Source organism: Tripterygium wilfordii, chromosome 7, assembly GCF_013401445.1.
Source record: "Tripterygium wilfordii isolate XIE 37 chromosome 7, ASM1340144v1, whole genome shotgun sequence".
NCBI lineage: Eukaryota > Viridiplantae > Streptophyta > Magnoliopsida > Celastrales > Celastraceae > Tripterygium > Tripterygium wilfordii.
In genome coordinates, this window is record NC_052238.1 from 14685565 (window position 1) to 14703923 (window position 18359).

The 18359-nt window shown below is 38.4% G+C and overlaps 3 protein-coding genes across 3 annotated transcripts; 1 reads left to right on the top strand and 2 right to left on the bottom strand.

Annotated features, from left to right (window-relative positions):
- Positions 1-451: 451 nt before the first annotated feature.
- LOC120002969 (B3 domain-containing protein At3g19184-like) lies at positions 452-3058 on the bottom strand. Its single transcript, XM_038851846.1, has 7 exons — positions 2788-3058; positions 2613-2705; positions 2440-2471; positions 2174-2333; positions 1854-2060; positions 1176-1287; positions 452-855 (listed from the first exon to the last, which is right to left on the bottom strand). Exons 1-7 carry the CDS (start codon positions 2920-2922, stop codon positions 842-844), a joined length of 753 nt encoding a protein of 250 aa, XP_038707774.1. The 5' UTR covers positions 2923-3058; the 3' UTR covers positions 452-841.
- A 1509-nt stretch (positions 3059-4567) lies between these two features.
- LOC120001546 (protein FRA10AC1) lies at positions 4568-6051 on the top strand. Its single transcript, XM_038849927.1, has one exon. It carries the CDS (start codon positions 4790-4792, stop codon positions 5534-5536), a length of 747 nt encoding a protein of 248 aa, XP_038705855.1. The 5' UTR covers positions 4568-4789; the 3' UTR covers positions 5537-6051.
- A 4952-nt stretch (positions 6052-11003) lies between these two features.
- On the bottom strand, positions 11004-16705 carry LOC120002857. The gene is made up of 7 exons (XM_038851708.1): positions 16371-16705; positions 13984-14041; positions 13657-13737; positions 13445-13480; positions 13069-13308; positions 12812-12953; positions 11004-11940 (listed from the first exon to the last, which is right to left on the bottom strand). Exons 1-7 carry the CDS (start codon positions 16556-16558, stop codon positions 11459-11461), a joined length of 1227 nt encoding a protein of 408 aa, XP_038707636.1. The 5' UTR covers positions 16559-16705; the 3' UTR covers positions 11004-11458.
- Positions 16706-18359: the final 1654 nt, after the last annotated feature.

The following is an 18359-nucleotide window of genomic DNA, read 5'->3' on the forward strand; positions in this document are numbered from 1 at the left end:
ATTCCTCTTCATATACAAAATAATAGCAGTTTGTTTTGGTTTGCTACTACCATTTGAATGCAATGCTTGCTTAGTTGCTTTGAAATTCTTCTCTGTATTGGCGAGAAATTTTTGTTCATGGATAACATCTCCATTTTAAGGAGATGTATTATTGTAAATAGCCCCAAAAATAATTTCGGAGGGCGCTGCCTCTAGACGCCACCAAAGTTCCGGAAAATATGTTTTATATGAACATTTGCTGCTTCATGTTTGAATCTGCATTGCATCTACTACATCTCTTTGCATGTTTATTTACAGTGAGTTTCTGCACCCTTGTCTCTGTAACATGAAAAAGAAGGTTATGTTTAGATTTATCGTATTTTACTGCGCTCCAAACGACATGCAGATGCACTCTCCTCGTTGCATTGGACACAAAGCCTAAAAATCTCTCTTTTGAACCCTGAACTTCTGAAAAGTAATTTTCTTTTGTAATGCCTGATATGATGCAATTCACTTGGCATGTTTAGCAATCATCATTAGAAACAAGAGAGGTAATACAGTTTAAATAAAGCTTTCTAACCAAAACAACCTACTGGATATGGTGTTTCCATTCCTCAAATCGTCTCGTGTCCCTCGGAGATCCACCACCAAAACTAAGAAAAATCCAGCAACTGCAGAGTTTACCATACTGGCTCAGATGATTAGAAGACTGTTTTGTAAACAAAAATTAGTCCCTGTTGTGAATAGCTACAGAGAGCAGAGACCACATGCTTCAGTTGGCCGTCAAAAAGCCTCAAGTGTGTTTTGCGCAACTGCTTGCTTCCAAGCCACATTGTAAATCACCTACTAAAAAGTTTACAGCCTACTGTTTCTTGCCTGCCAAATGCAATAACAGACAATTAGAAGTAAACATATAACATATTAGGAATTAATACCCAGAAGCAGAAGGTATTTCATGCAACAACTCCAATACCCTAGCAATCTTTACAAATCTGGAAATTAAGCCACAACACATACGATTGCTCGTTCCTAAGAATTTATGGTCAACATTTGTTACATTTGTAGGAAAAATAAATGCAGAGACCATATGCTTAGAAGTTAGAATGCAATTCAAAGAATCAAATTTTTATGGCTAATCAGATAGACAATTCATAAGTTGTCATTAAAATCAAGTACAAGAATTCAAAAGCAGTCACCTGCTCTAATTCTTTTGGCACTTCTATCCAAGTGTGTGACATCTGATTTGTCTCCACTGTCCACCTCTTTGTCTTCACTGTCTTCCTTCTCATATACCCTGATAATATACACCTGGAAATAATTTATTGCCTTAGCTTGTGTATACTTGGTAGAAGTTAGAACACAAAATACATTTTGCTGTGGGAAGATCATTAGCAAGAAGAAAAAATATTAGTTTACTTTGTAAGGTTAAAGTCCCTAAAAGCAATCCAATGAAGATAATATCACCATTCATAGTGACCAACCAACCCAATTATCAATACATTTACCAACCCAATATCACCATTCATGGTGACCAATCAACCCAAATTATCACTCTAGGGTTAGAATGAAAAAAAAATTGATATCAATTTTGAGCAAGAATTTCTCATCATTGGAAGAATGCAAAGCCTAGACAGTTGGAAAGGGAGACACAGTGACACACATGTCTCCTAAAATTGACCTGCAGACTATATCAGTATCTACTAAATCAGATTTTTGATTAGGAGAGACACCAAGAAAACATTGAGAAAACTCTCAATATTGCCGTCTAAATTAAACAATCAAGTTCCAGTAAAACATACAGATCTCTAAGAAGCAAGAAGTTCATAAGCCACCTGTGCTTTGATCCAAGCATAAATTGATCTGTCAAGAGTTACCTTAAATACTGTTGGCTTGACTAGTTGGAACACAAGTGCATCCCCATCAACTAGTTGGTGCTCAATGGAAAACCCTCTCCAGCCACCACTAAGACCATTTTTCTCAATAAGGTATTTAGTCTGAAACTCATCTCCTTCTTCATCCACCAAAGTAATGATTTCATCGACGTGGGGAAGGTGTTTCTTGCAAAAATGGAGTGGAAGACCCTGTTCAAAAGATTGACTCTCCAGATACAATGCAGAGAATAATAAAAAACCTACAAGAAGTCCAAAGAAAATGATTGATTTACCCATTTTTGTGAGACTAATCATTGACTCACCAGCCAAAATCCTCCAGTCACATGTGACTGCAACATGGGCTTCACAAAACTTGGGTATTCAGATTCTAAATTCGATTCAAGTATTTCAGCTCTTTCAATTGCATATATCCTTTCTTCATTCGAAGCATACATTCGGTTCAGAAGATTTCTTCTGTTGTAACTACTGATGCAAGAGAGACCCACAAAAAAAATATTTAATTTTCCCAGAAAGCTTTACAAAAAAGGTACAAACTATGTCTTTAAAAGGATGAATTACACTAATTAACCTTCTGGGTATCTTCAAAGGCTCGATTGGGACCTGTCGGGAACCAGAGAAGAAGATAACAAATCAATTGCAGATGTAAAGGTCAAAAAATAGTACTGATTTTTTGAAGCATTTTCAGTGGTCCTTTTCATAAATTCTTGATTTGTCAGATAAATAGAGAGTGTGTTTCCTTACTTCCTTATAGCTTCGAAGTGGCTTGTTTGCCATTCGAGTCGATCTCCTGACGGGCGTCAAGTCCACTGTCCGGCGCAGGACCCTCTGCTTCGCCTATGCCAAACAGAAAACCATTAGCCCATTTGGCCATTTGGGTCTCTAAAATACATGCGTATTTGCATACAATAAGGCTTACAGGGGAAGGCCTGGGAGTGGGTTTGTGGAGGGAAACAGAGAGCTTGTTGAGCTTGAGCTCCTCCATTTTTTTCTTGTTCTCTTCCAATCTCTTTTCACGAATCTCCTCGTACTTCATCTTTGATTCCTGCACCATTTCCTCCGTTTTTCCTTTAAATCACAGTTTAAAGGTTTCTAGTTGTTTCTGAAAGGATTGGAATGGAAGTTGAAGGAGAAGAGGATAGCTTGATAGATAGCAATGAATCACTGTTGGGTTCTCTCTAGTGTTAATGTGCCTGTTTGGCACAGCGGCAATGTTTTGAATTCAAATCCTGTACGTCTTCTATTTTTTTTATTAAAAAAAAAGACATTTTGCCCATCATTGTGTTAGCACTTTTCACTAGGCAGGGACATTTTAGTATTTTTGTAAAAACTTTTATTTTTAGTCAATTTAATTCTCCATCATATAGCATCCCAATTCATGGTATCAAATAATGACCATTTGATCAACCTCACGGTTCATATCTTTTAAGAGCCCTAGTCCTCCTCTCTAATTCAATTTCTGTCTCTCGCGTTCCCTTCTCTCTCGTTCCCACCTCCAGTGCCTTTTCTATGATCGACTACCTCCAGCCGACAACACTCAATAGGAAGACCACCTTAAAGCCCCAAATCGACCTAGTAAGATATATTTTTGAAGTTTTTGTTGGCCTGTGTATGAATCAAACTTTAATACAACTTACAATGCAGCCATAACCTAAAATTGGGGAAGAGTAACCATGGAGACACAGTCATTCTCATTTGTCAAATAACCCAGTCAATAAATTAGGGCAATTTTTTGTGTATTTAATGTTCTTATTTGAGGCTAATAATTATTTTGTTATATAATGTGATGCGCATGATGTGCTGTGTATATAACCAATGTATATGATGTGTTGTGTATGTCTTACTATAGGATAATCTTTGTACAGTTATGGATGACATCTCACATATGGATATGGGTTCCTCCTCATCTAATGATGTAAATTATGTGTCTCGGTAAGGTTTGAACAAATGTCAAAAATTGGCCAAGAATTTACATCTTTGGATGAAACCCATAACTTTTATAATGAATATGCAAGGGAAGCTGGATTTGGTATGTGATTGTGGAGTAGTCAGAAAAACAAGAGTGGTGAAATTATTAGAAGGGAATTTGTTTGCTATAAACAAGGGTCGCGAGAGAAGGTAAATTATGTTCGTACGAGAAAGAGAGGTTTAACTAGAGAATAATGCAATGCAAAGCTTACTCTTGTGAAGTCATATTATAATCAAAATTTCATTGTTTCAATGATTTATGAGGCCCATAATCATGTATTGACAAAAGTTCATTTGTTACGGTCTCACCGTTCCATGTGCTCTGTCAAGAAAGCCTTAACACAATAGCCTAGTGTAACAAATGTGCCAAATTTAATTATAAATATATCCCTCAAACTCATGAAAATCCAAAAAATACCCAAAGATGATATGATTTTCATCTAATGAATTTAAAATTGATATTTGATATAAATTCACACAACTATATATAATTGACTCAATTGAGTGAAGATTTTAATTTATTATATTATAATTGTTATTTATAAATAAATTAAATTATTTTAAAAAATAAGCGGTTAAGTTAGGTGTTAAACCTTGACCCTTCGGGTCGTTGAGAGGGTCTTCTTGGTCCCTTTGTAAATTGCTTTATTGTTAAGGGCAGTCTTGTAATATACATTATATGGCAGAGATGTTATTATTCTAGGTGTAGGGACAATTCTGTACTTACAAGCTCTAATTACGAATACTATAGTGAAAACTGAAAACCCTAAATCCCCTTCTCTTCCCCTCTGTTAGGTATCGGGGAGCCCACAATTACGATCTGAGAAGATCGGTTAAACCCACCCGTCGCTGAAATCCGTACCAGTGGTTGGCGCCTGAACCCACGGGACTTCGCGGAGGGCGGTCGGTGAACTGTTGTTGAAGCAGCCTCTTCCTCGCTCGGGGGATACGACATGGCGTCGTTCGGTTCTCTGAAATCGGCAATCTTCAATAGAGAAGAGAAAAAACAACAATACCAGGCTCATGTTCGAGGACTCAATGCTTATGATCGTCACAAGAAATTCCTAAACGATTATGTCAGATACTACGGAAACGAAGAAGATACGAACGAGAGGAGGTTACCAGTGAAAACTGATCAGGACACGCTAAGAGAAGGGTACCGGTTTATACGTACAGAAGAAGATGATTTGGAGACATCGTGGGAGCAGAGGCTGGTGAAGCGGTACTATGACAAGCTTTTTAAGGAATACTGCATAGCTGATATGTCCCACTACAAGACTGGGAAGATTGGGATGAGGTGGAGGACTGAGAAGGAAGTCATGTCTGGGAAAGGGCAGTTCATATGTGGTAGCAGACATTGTGACACAAAGGATGGCTTGGTGAGTTATGAGGTGAATTTTTCTTATTCTGAAGCTGGAGAAAGCAAACAAGCTCTTGTTAAATTGGTAACATGTGAGAGGTGTGCAGATCAGCTTCACTACAAGAGAAGGAAAGAGAAAGAAAAGATTGAAAAGGAAGAGAAAGGAGAGGACAAGAAGAGAAAGAGGAGGGATAGATCAAAGAGTGATGATGGTTCAGAGGATGAGGGGGGCCAAGAGAGAAGGAGAAAAGAAAAAAAGGCTTCAATTTCAGCTAGTAGAATGACTAAAATCGATGATGATGATAATTTTGATGAATTTCTTGAAGGAATGTTCCCATAATGATGGCTGAATGACTTCTGCCATAGACAAAGGAGGAACCTATGTTTCTACAACATAGATTTAGAAAGCAAGTTTTCCAGCTTGGTCTGAGATGGTCATATTCATATACAGAGCTATGGCTCCTACTGCAAGTGCCTGTCAGGTCTGATAATCGATTGGGAGATAGCTTTTCTTAATCCTTAAAATCTAATTTTGTTGAAATGTGTAACGAGTTGGGTATGAGTGATATATATACTCCAACTTGAGGGGAAGTGTTTTTTCTTTTTCTTTCTCTGATTGGAAAAGAAATTTATATTAAAGTACCCAGGAGGTGCAGCAAGAATGTTTCAGAGGGGCAATGCTAATAGTCTCTAGCAGATGTTATAATAGAGGGGGAGTTTTAGGGGTAGTCTTGTAATGTGGGAATTGTTGAAGCCAGAAACACCAGGGTCATTCTGTTTCTGTTTTATCCCTGTTTGTACTCTATATTCAATTTTTATTGGAATAATATAGAATAGAAAAAATTTACTTCTTTTTTTATCGTTCTAATTATCTTTGCAAATGTGATTTCTTTCCCTCTATTATAGATCAGGGCCCATAGGGCTAATGTTTTGGGAAAGAAAAGACTACAAGATTATCTTCCTCTATGAACTTTTGGGAACTCTTTTGGGAACTTTTATTGTTGCAGGAAGTTGGAGTAATTGCAGCAGTGGGTGAAGCTTATAACTTGGTACTCCTGCTGCAGTCATCGGTTCTGGTGGTTATGCTGAATTCACATTGGTATACTATCCAGAAAAACATTATTTGTAATTGTTCATAGGTTTGAGTTAGCTCTCTTTGTTTTAGATTCTTTCAGGTTTCCACTAAGCTTGATACTTGTATCTCAATTTGAGATTCTGTTCATATTTAGCTCCCTTCAACACACATCCTTCTGGGTTGCAAGACTTGTTCCAGAAGTTGTTGAAATGCTTACTTCAGGACTAACTGCATCAATTGCCCTAGAGAAGGTGAGGCCACTTAACTTATTGTATATAGCTGTATGTTTTTCAAGGATGTTCTTTGCTTTTTCTTTTCTATTTTTCCGCTACTATTTTACTAACCAACCCTTCTTCACAATAGACTTTTGTATGAATGTATGAGAGGTTATGTGTGACATATCACTTTACTAATTGTTCGCCATTAATTGGGCCAAAAACTTGAACTTTCTGACAATTTTCTCGTGTCATTGAAAATATTTTGGCAGGACAGATGAAATGTGGACAAGTTGTTCTTGTTACTGATGCAGCTGACGGAACTGGGCAATTCACTGTCCAGGTTCAATTTAATTTGCTGGGATACTTCTCAGTTATGTTGAATACCTTAATTATTAAACCTTCTGAATAATGATATATTTACTTTAATTTTCTTCTTTGAATATAATTAATCACCTTATGCAGTCAAATTCTAGAATTAATCATAAAGTCAACCGAAAAATGTGATAGATAAATCAAAATGTGAGAATTGCCTAATTATAAGAAGTCAATGTATTCTAGATGGAGTTGAATTGTTCATAAATAAACAAGATGTGTTACCTCTTGTATTTTGTGAATGCCAAATTGATGAAGATTTATGGTATCCTTGTGGTATCAAAATCCCATCTTTACTGCAAAATTTCTTTACTTTTGTGGAAGTGAAGATGAATTTCATCTGGTTCATTTCAAAGTAGAAAAGGGTTATAATTATAGGGGCAGGTTGTGGATTGATTAGGGTATTTCATCCATTCATTGAAAAGGTGAGGCAATGGGTTTCCTTATTCCTTGTCACCAAAATCCATCACACGTCGACTCCTTTTATTCCACTGCATGAGCTAAACCAAATGGGACAGGACAAATGGCTGGATTTAGCAAGATGAATACCAATCTAAGCATGGTTTGAAACTAGATTGACTAATTCTCGTTCAGAATTGCAAAATTTTTTGTTTGACAAAGGCTGCTAAGAACTTGTAGCTCAAATCCTTACCTAATCAAGCACGAATTCTCCATAGAAAGAGGCGAAGGCTTACTGCTTATTTAATTGGAACATTATAATTAGGGGTGTCTATTATTTATTTGTCATAATATTGACGTTAAATCCAGGATGGCATATTAGGAGTGAATTATTTGTATATGAATCGATTCTAACTGAAAAGTGTTTCGAAGATCATACTCACTCTATTTTCTTTATAACTATGTACTGATCTTACAGAATTATTAAAATCTGCTTTATAATGTTGTAAATCAAAAGGTAGTAATTTGTGTTGAAGAAACATATGGATGCAGTCATTTTTTCATCTCAGGTTTGAATTCCTACTCTGTTTCACTCTTCATGGCTTTCACTGAAAGTAACACGAACTCATTCTAGAAAAATGGATGGAAACCGTCAACTTATGCTTGACTATGTGACGATAAAAATGAAGATCTCCATGCAAATTAATGTTCTAGATCAGTTTACCTTTTCAAGTTTTTGTTGGGTACTTGTGATTTTCTCTTGGTCTCTAATAGGAATCATCATGGGGGAAGTTCTTTAATAGGTTGCAGTTCTCTCCTCACCATGGTTTGATAGAGTATCTGTAAAGCTGTGTTTCATGCCTCCATTCAGGCATCTGAACTTCTAAATGGACACTGAAACCTTAGTGTTTCAAATTCGTCAACAATATATGATACCAATTTGGCTATAGATGTCCATTATGCTTTCCTTATGTCCATAGGAATTTTAGAACTGCACACATAATACTACCTGCCCCTATTCCAAAATTCAATATTCCTTTTCTGCATTTGGAAGTTTCTAACGTGATCCTACCCAACTCGTACTCCTTTTTACACTCGTAACCTTTGGTTTGTGCAACTTCACCAACACACCATTCAATAAATTTTCTTAATCACCCACTTTTTTCTATAATAAATTTCAGCTTTTAAATTGTAGTTGTGCAGTTTGTTTATTTATTTATTTCTCTCATAGATCACCATTCAATCCGATTGTTCTCTGAAATTTCAGTAGTTATGACTTATGAGGTTTGATCTCTAATTATCGCTCCACTTGTATTTTCTCAGGCTGGTTTTTCACTGATGCATTACACTCACTTATTGAAGAACATCTGGATAAAGTACGGGAAAGCTTAAGGTAACGTGTCCATAGTATTTGTTTTGATGTATTTAGCTTTGTCTTGGATGGACATGTAGCGCAAGTGAATGTTAGAATTAACCTAAGGCGATTATATCTTTAGGCCTATTTTATATTTCTCTATTTTGTTTCTTTGTTTTGGATATGGGGATGAGGGTTCTTGAGGAATATGTTCGCTGTTCTCTTAATGAGAGATTGAATGGATATGTGCATTTTTGGCGTTGATCAGTGAAATGAAAGAAAGAAGTAGCAAGTAAAAATGATATTGTATATTATGGCATTGAAGTTCATCAATTAGTAAGTGATTTTCCCATCTCTATTTTCAACGTTGAAATTTTGCTAAACGGCTAGAGTATCTACTTGGGTTCTGTACATGAAAAAAAAAAGGTTAACGAGAGTTTGCAGCCCCCGCCGTTGCCTTTGATTTGTTGCAAGTTGTTGTCATCAGATGACGGGCAACACTGTTCAAACATGTCAGTCAGAGAAATAAATATTATGCTAACATTTGTTTGTTTGTTTGATTGGATATGCTAACATTTGTTATTGGTAAGGGAAGGGGATCCTGCTATTTTATCACCAACACAACTAGGCAGGTCTCTTCTCCACTATTAATATGGTGTATCCACCTGCAATCGCTAAGGCTAACAAGTTATGAGGAACTCTCTGGTGCCCAACCAATTCATAGAGCCTGCTCTTTGTGCGAATATGAGATATTTTGCCTGATCATAACAACGTGGCAAGGCTAGCTTAGTCTGGTGTCGTTGCATGAATTTATATTTTTTGTTCTGAAAACTGGTTGTTTTCCTTTTGTACTATTAAATCCAACCAAATCTGTGTTAATTTTACTTCAAAAACCTTCCTCTGATGTGACGAAAGGATTTAGAAAACTCACCTTTCCAACTCTATTGTTGATAGAAATTGTCAGAAGTTCAGATAAGGTATGTATGTACAAGTTTCAGACTTGCACTTAGCAATCTCATTGCTAGTAATTCAAGTCGGTTTCTAAATTCTAATGCTTTTGTGAAACACCTTCTGCAGGTGGTTGTTTCTGTTAATCCAACTTTTAACGAAGAAATGGCAAAAAGTATAGGAAAATATTTATTGAATCAAACACATAGTTTGTGATGAAGACAAAGGGGAATGCAGGCTTATGGCTCTACTGCTCGGTCGAACAAGGTTGGTCAAAATCGTGAAACCTGTTATCTATTTATCTTAGAGAAGACAGCATTTTATATTTTGGGGTCCTAGTCCATGGCATCTGCTGTGGAATTATTAAAGGTTCTTTTTTTTTTTTGATAAGCATGAAAGTTCCATCTCCTTCAAAGTCATATATGATATATCAACGTAACCTTGTATAGATAATCGCCAAAAGAAGTATGTTAATGGTAATCAATCCGAGGAATGCCAAAAATCTGGTAGTGGCATTGATGCAGCTCACATTTGGAGTGCATACGAACAAAACTAGTTGCACGGCTTAGAAACGAAGCACACCATAAATAATTCAGAGATCGCCTAGAGAGAAAATTCGTGGGGACCTTTGACCCAGAACAAACAATATCATTAATTCGTTTCGAGTGTTCCAACATGGAGCTTGTGGTTGAGCATGCATTTCTTGACTGTAGAGGTTTTTTTTACCTTAGAGTTATTCCTCTTCCACATGCATGAATGAATCAGAGATAATTTATAAGACATTAGGTGAGCAGGAACACAAAGCTTCCCCATTAACTAGCAATAGTGGGAGTGATATATATAACGTAGATTGGAAGTTACATGCATGAAGTTATAGTATTATATATGTATCGTATGTTTCCTTAATGCTTAATATATATGAACTTAGATTGAGATCCGCATCCCATCAGATTGAGATCCCTCACTCACGTGACTCATTTTATGGGCGTAAATAATTCAGAGATAGCCTAGAGATAGGGTAGAGATACACGAAAACAAAGTTGTAAGGAGATCTCAAACATCGATTGAACTCTTGCCCGAATTAGGGTAGAGATACACATTGAATTAGGGTAGAAGTACACGAAAACAAAGTTATAAGGAGATTACAAACATATGGGAAGAATCTCAAACACTGATTGAACTCTTGCCTGAATTGGGGTAAAGACACACGAAGGAGAGAGAAATTACAAAGAGGTTCACAAAATACCAATACTGTCTGGGGATGCCTAACAGCCCTTTTTTTTAACAAATTGGTCACGAGAGAAGCAATTGGGCTTTCTTGCTACTTGCTAATCACACCTTGGGCTTCGAGTACTAAAGAATAAATATAAAGTGGTAAGAACCTAGCTTGAGCATTATTCCTGATTTTGCTTGCAATGATGAGCATAATGTGGGACTGCAATTGAATCGAACCATAATTGTACTTCGAATCAAACTAAATTCACTCAATAGTCAATAAATCCAGGGCTAAGTACAAAAAAGATGAGTCATACACATTTACACCTGAGTTGCCAACTCCTTGGCAGGTCAGCGGATCATATATAACTGGTTCTAGGATCGTAGTCATCACTAAGCATATTATGTGAGATGGGAATCTACATTTCTTTGTACATAATCACCAAGCATAAGATTACATTACCTTATTGTATCTGTACACTTACCACCGGAAGAGGAGCCCAACGGCCAAACCAAAAAGCATTTTACAGTGTCTAGCAGTACCTCACCTCACTTAAGTATGCTGCAAGCTCGGCTACTCCATTCCGCATTCCTAGGAGTCAGTTTTGCTTGTATTCTCATAAAAGCTTTAGAAAACGTGGCAGATGGCTGTTTCCCACATCGTCAGATCGATAAGAGAGATTATAATCTAGAGCGACGATTACTTCTGATGCCGTGGAAAGGTGAACGCCTACGGGCAGAAGCAATTGGTTGCCCATTCAAAGAACCAGAAAATCGAATATCCCATCCTTCAACATTCTTGGGAACACAAGCATCAAAGAGGATTTGGCCAAGTACAGTATGTGCACTGATGCTCGGTGTGCTGGGTAAAACTGGCTTTTCTTTTTGTTCATCTTGTAAAGAGCTAGACTCTCCTCCATTATGATACTCTGATGAGCTTGGCATAAAGAAGTGATCACCTGGCCCCACCGCAACTCTTCTTAAGCTTTGGTTTGAGTTAACTGCTGCTTTTTGCAAGTCATGGACCAACTCAGATATCTCATCCTGCCCAGCCTCCATGCCATCTCCAAGCTGTCGGATTCTTTGCAAATAAACTGAAGATGCTTTCTCAAGCAAATTGGTCACAGCAACCCTATATTGGATTGGATAATGCTCGTAATGACCTAAAGAAACATGGAATGATGTCAAGTTACTAGTTTAGGCACTAGGAGAATGCAATGAAATGTGGAAAATGGTAATTGCACACATGAGGCAACACTTCTTTCTCGTAAATCTACAAAAAAAATAAATATAAATCATAAAATTTAGTTTTCTTTCTCTTGTTAACAATGCCCCGCCACACATACTGGGGGCAGCTTTCTGGGTCACCCACACTGCAACAAGCAGGGATGGGGAAGTGAAGCAATGGCAGCTAGTTCCCAAAGTGGGTTGCTTATGCGGCTTCCCAAATCCCCCCAGCCTGTTGTGTCCCAGCTGGATTGAGCAGTCATATAGTAAGAAATGGAGCCTTTAGTACGTGTATACTAGCACAAATGCAATATAATATAAGCAAAACAAGGATGTGCACTTGTGCAGCCATTTTACAACAATGACTTCCTCAATCCACCTCTTTCATCTTTTTCTCCATCTCCTTGTTGTCCATGATCAGATTGACTTCTCATTGCAGGCAATGGTCAATTCATATCCACTGATGTCATATCATTAGGTGTGATGCCATGTAAATATTATTAATCTTGTTAAAACATATGAAAGGCAGTGATCCCTTTTCAAAACGAAGATTGGGAAGGTAAAACTATTGCCAATCAATAAAACTCACATAGGTTAAGTGTTGCATGACAATCACATGTATGGTCAATCACATACGTAATGGTACTGCAGAAAATATTACTGATCAAAGTGACTCCTGGCAAACCCTTTCAGAAAATTCTTGCAACATTCTTTTTACCTCACTGCTCCACATTTTCATATAAATTGGATGTAGGTTACTTGGAATTTCACAGCATGGTACAGTATAACAAAGGGGTTGACACAAACCTGTGTGAGGGGAGCCATTCAACTTTACAAGCTTAACATCTCCCCCAAGCTTTTGTAAGCGATGCGCAAAATGGCAAATGCCTTGAAATGATGCAACGGCATCATTCTCAGAGCATAATATGAGAAATGGAATCTTCAAGTCCTGAAAGAGAGAATGACATTACCATTGGAAGATAACAAAAAAGACATGACTAAATTAAGCCGTAAGGAAGAACAGAAGTCAAATTCTAGAGACCAGAGGCAATTTAGATACTTACAACTGAGGAGTATAGAGTCTGCCAATACTCAGAACGCTGGGATTCAAACCTGGTAAGATATAAACCATCCAGACCAGAAGCAATGCCTCTTGCCACCCAAGAGACAAGTTTTACTGGACCAGGCAATTTTAGAATGGTGGGGGCTAAAGCAAATCTGGCACCCAAATCAGCAGTAAAATCGACGGGACTGGAATCATATATTTGTGCAGAAACACAGTTCCTAAGCAAGCGGCTCTCTTCCTTCATAGGAGAGCAAAATTTTCTTTTAAGGAAACTCGCAACTGAGGTTCATCAACTCAATAAATCTTGAGAAAATAGAAAATATACATAAAGTTCACTATATTTCAATTTTCATTCCAGGAGAAATAGCACATACCAGACCAAGGTGACGTTCATGTGTTCCTTGAATTATCTGCATTGGAATTAGAAAATTAGTTCTCTGCACAAAGTAGAAACAAAAGCCCTTAAGCTTTACCATTCCAAACCCATAAGGAATTACGGTGAAGCTTGACTACTTGTTCCGAGTATTACCTGAAATGTGTTTTTTGAATAACGAAAAGCATTAAAGGGCACCTAGGGAATTTTTACCTGAAAAATCTTGTACAAGCAAGCCTTGGAACCAACAGAAAAGGCTACAAAGACAACTGGACACGGCCTAATGCTTAGCTCCTGAATAAGCAAAAGAAGAAACCTAAATATTACATTAATGCCAAAATGAGTTCACATGATTAACTATTCTTTTCACGAGTTTTCCATGATGGAAACACATGCTGAAAGGGTAATTAACATTTCCTGAACTTAAATTTAACAATCATGAGCACCCACGCAAAAAATAACTACTTCATCCAATCAGAGGAACTGCAAAGACATCTACTAAGCACATATTGGAAGCAAAAAAGCTTTATAAAAACTCACCTCAACAAGCTCATTCAAAAGAACAAGTGAGAGCGACGAGGCCCTCTCAGGATAAAATCTGCACAAATTGTCATCATTAAAACTTATAACACGGAAAAAGGGGGAAAATCTCTTGCATGAAAGCAGTAAATACATGGCCAGATAGTTGTCTTCTTTTCTTTTGATAACTTTACCCAAAGAAAGAAAAATGCACAGCCCAGCTTCGGAGGAAACATGTAATAGAGCATGAAACAAAAGATGCACAAGAAAATAAACAGAAGAGGTAAATCCTCTATCATATAAACTAAAAAAACTCTAGAGAAGACATGGAGAGATATTCCATTTATTTGTTGGGGGGTAAAGGATGGTATAATAAAGCCATTAAAGACCCTGCTTTGATGTCACCGCCACAAGATGTAGTCAATCAAATAGTAAACTCTTCATCTTGCCATAAAACACAAGAAGATGCTATATTACACACAACCATTTTTTTTTTCCATCCTAGCACGTCTCCAACACAGCGAAAAAGCTTAAAACATCCCACACATCACCTACTTCCCTTGATCCCCCACCCCAACCCACTCTGCCCCCTCAGATTCTCTTTCAGAAACCCCTTGGAAATAGGAGAAAATTGAAAGGGACATTCCACAAATGCATCAAAGTCATCTAGATGGACCATAAAACAGCTTTGTGGTAAAAAACGAGCATTAAGTGATCTCGCTTGAGAAAGTTTCTGATGAAGATTGTCCAGGAATGAGTCCGTACTGTGCAACTGGAAGCTATGGGGAATGACCATCATCTTGAGTGTTGAGATTCAAGAAGTAATTATATAAAGAAGCATTACCTCTCAACCCCATTCCTAGATTCTCATACCACGTCAAAGAACCCTCTCCTACTACCCACACCAAACCTCTCCACAGGCTGTAGAAAATCCCAGCACGGCACAAACCCAAGCCAAGCCTCCCCACCATCTCGGCCCATTGGGCCGTGGCAGTTCCAAGCCCCTTCCATTTGGAAAAGGCTTGACAAGTGTTTGAAGGCCTGCACCAGCTTATATGCTGGATACAAGACCCCTCAACAACCGATGTGGGATTTTTCGTCCTAACACTCCCCCGCACTCGTGGACTGGGTATCTATGCCCAAGGCCCAACGAGTGGACTTCTTATCGGGGACGAGCGCACACCTGCTCCGATACCATGTAGAAAATCCCATCAGGGCACAAACCCAAGCCAAGCCTCCCCACCATCTCGGCCCATTGGGCCGTGGCAGTTCCAAGCCCTTCCATTTGGAAAAGGCTTGACAAGTGTTTGAAGGCCTGCACCAGCTTATATGCTGGATACAAGACCCCTCAACAACCGATGTGGGACTTTTCGTCCTAACACTCCCCCGCACTCGTGGACTGGGTATCTATGCCCAAGGCCCAACGAGTGGACTTCTTATCGGGGACGAGCGCACACCTGCTCCGATACCATGTAGAAAATCCCAGCACGGCACAAACCCAAGCCAAGCCTCCCCACCATCTCGGCCCATTGGGCCGTGGCAGTTCCAAGCCTCCCCACCATCTCGGCCCATTGGGCCGTGGCAGTTCCAAGCCCTTCCATTTGGAAAAGGCTTGACAAGTGTTTGAAGGCCTGCACCAGCTTATATGCTGGATACAAGACCCCTCAACAACCGATGTGGGATTTTTCGTCCTAACACTCCCCCGCACTCGTGGACTGGGTATCTATGCCCAAGGCCCAACGAGTGGACTTCTTATCGGGGACGAGCGCACACCTGCTCCGATACCATGTAGAAAATCCCATCAGGGCACAAACCCAAGCCAAGCCTCCCCACCATCTCGGCCCATTGGGCCGTGGCAGTTCCAAGCCCTTCCATTTGGAAAAGGCTTGACAAGTGTTTGAAGGCCTGCACCAGCTTATATGCTGGATACAAGACCCCTCAACAACCGATGTGGGACTTTTCGTCCTAACACAGGCTTTCCAAAATCTCACAACCACGCAAGTTTGGTAATATACTTATTATTACTCTACAAAGGAAGAGAACATCTAATCACGTCTATTCAGCTATTTCTCATTGGCAAAGCGATAAAGCATAACAAATTTTCCTTGCATGCTTGAGTGTCCACATCGCTCCATCAACCCAAATAAATAGAGCTAAACACAACAATTCTTATTTTATAGAAACTCGATTATCCTTCAAAACTCAATTTAGACACTACGATTCGGAGATGCAAAACATGCCAGAACCATGCATTTCTGAAAACACAGATAAAGATAGCAACAAACTCAATCGAACTTCTTCACAAACAATTTGCAATTTTGTGTCAGCTGAGCTGAAGCTAATGAATTAGGTACGTTTACTTTCTCATCTTACCCCCCAACAAGCTGAAAACAAGAAATTGAACTTACGCGCTGAGAAAATCGGCTTGAGAAACAAGGGAATTCCAGCCGAGTGAAGAATACAAATCGACATAGCTCCTGAGGTGGCTCTCCTGAACCGAAACCCAAGAACACAGAACAACTATCCCCTTGCAATCACTCTCCTTCCTTCCCCAATATACACTACTGTCACCACCACCTCCTCCTCCTCCGAACATGTCTTCTCGGAATCCGAATTTCAATCAAAATTCGAGATGGATACTTGTGATCTTGCTTCAGCCACTAGTCGCGGGTTGAATTCTTGGTAGTGGGAGTCTGGTGGTCTGGTGGTGGTGGTCTGATTTGAGTGGGGAAGATTACACGTCAGGTTTGACGCACTAGGCGTATTTTAGGCATGATCCTCTTAATCTGCACCGGATAGGGACGGGTCGTGTGAAACGAAATTTGTATAATTGGAGCGAAACGACGAAGTTTTCGTTGTCGCCTGACGTGACGGGATGGTGAATTACTGAATTGACCGTTTCCTTGCCTTTCTCACATAAGCGGATAAGCCTGCTCGTTCGCATCAGCTGGCATATGTAATTATTTATTCCTTTAATTTGGATTTATGTGTAATTTGCCCCTGCAAAGATTAAGCATATTCCAATCTCGCAATCGAATGTTCAAATTGATAGTCTAAAATTTAAGTTTATTTCATTTTGATAACTCGAACAACGTGTGAAACAAAATACTCAATCCAATTCACACTTAGGTGTTGTGCACTTTGAGTTAGGTAAGGTCGCAACTCAAGTCTTAGCCTCTGTCCTCTAGTCCACGCCTCTACGACCCTATCAACTCTCTTACGTATTTATTTAAGGCCCGAGTCGCGAGGATATTAAATCATACTGAAATAAATACGTAAGAGAGTTGATGGGCCGTAGAGGCGTGGACCAAGGACTAAGGCTTGAGTCGCGACCTTGCCTAGCTCAAAATGTACAGTACCTGAATGTGGATTGGATGGGTCCCCAAACCCGAAAAAATTCCCCACATTATCAAACCAATCAATTTTATTTTAAATCATATTAAGATAGTTTTTTCAGAGAAAAAAAAAACAGAAATAGAAGTATTACATTTACGGATGTACCCATACATATTACAGACTGACAAAATTAAAGAGTACCACAGAACATACTTGTTGGGCCACAAAATTTAAGCCCAGAAGTGAGCTCCACATCTTGTAGCCCCAGCATTAACCCAAGACTCACCAAACTTTTATCAGATTAGATTTTTATTTTTTGCCCATAAAACCCGAAAACTTGAATGAGTGCATCCATCATAAAGGCCTTTTGAGGCCCAGAGGCAAGATGTTACAGCCCATCTCTTAATGGAGGTCTGTTTCCCTTAGTTTGTCCGGGTTTATTCTAGGACAATATTATTCGGATACATCTTGATGTTGTCTGGTGTTTAGTCTCTGTTTTGTAACTAGTTGCATGCCCGCGCTTCGCGCGGCACATATTTTGATTGAAAAATAGAGATATGTGGAAGTTTTTCGATACTTTGTTAACATGAAGAGTAGTAGAGCTTTAATTGTAGAAAATAGAGATGATTGTGAGATGAAGATAAAATATGTACAATACTTGTTTTTTAATTTGTTAAGAAAAATTTTTTCTAATAGGGTGTAAGAAATTAGATGCATAAGGAATAAGTATGCTAAGAGTTTATCAATTTTTATTTGCGTCGCTAGTATCTACAAAGTGTTATAGGTCACCAAAGACATGTTTATGAGACAATATTGTATGGTTAGTACAAAAATCTCTACAAAGTGACATTTAATATCGAGAAGTACAATGTAGCATAAGTAGTATTTTTGAAATGATATTTTTGGAATAAAATTCTTAATATTTTTAGAATAAGATTTTTGAATTTATATTTTTGAAATGTTATGTATGACTGGTAGATTTGTGCCTATAATCACTTTGACCTTCAATAACTTATTGAATTCTACCGTGCTTTTCTGTCACCACTTACATGTTCCAATAC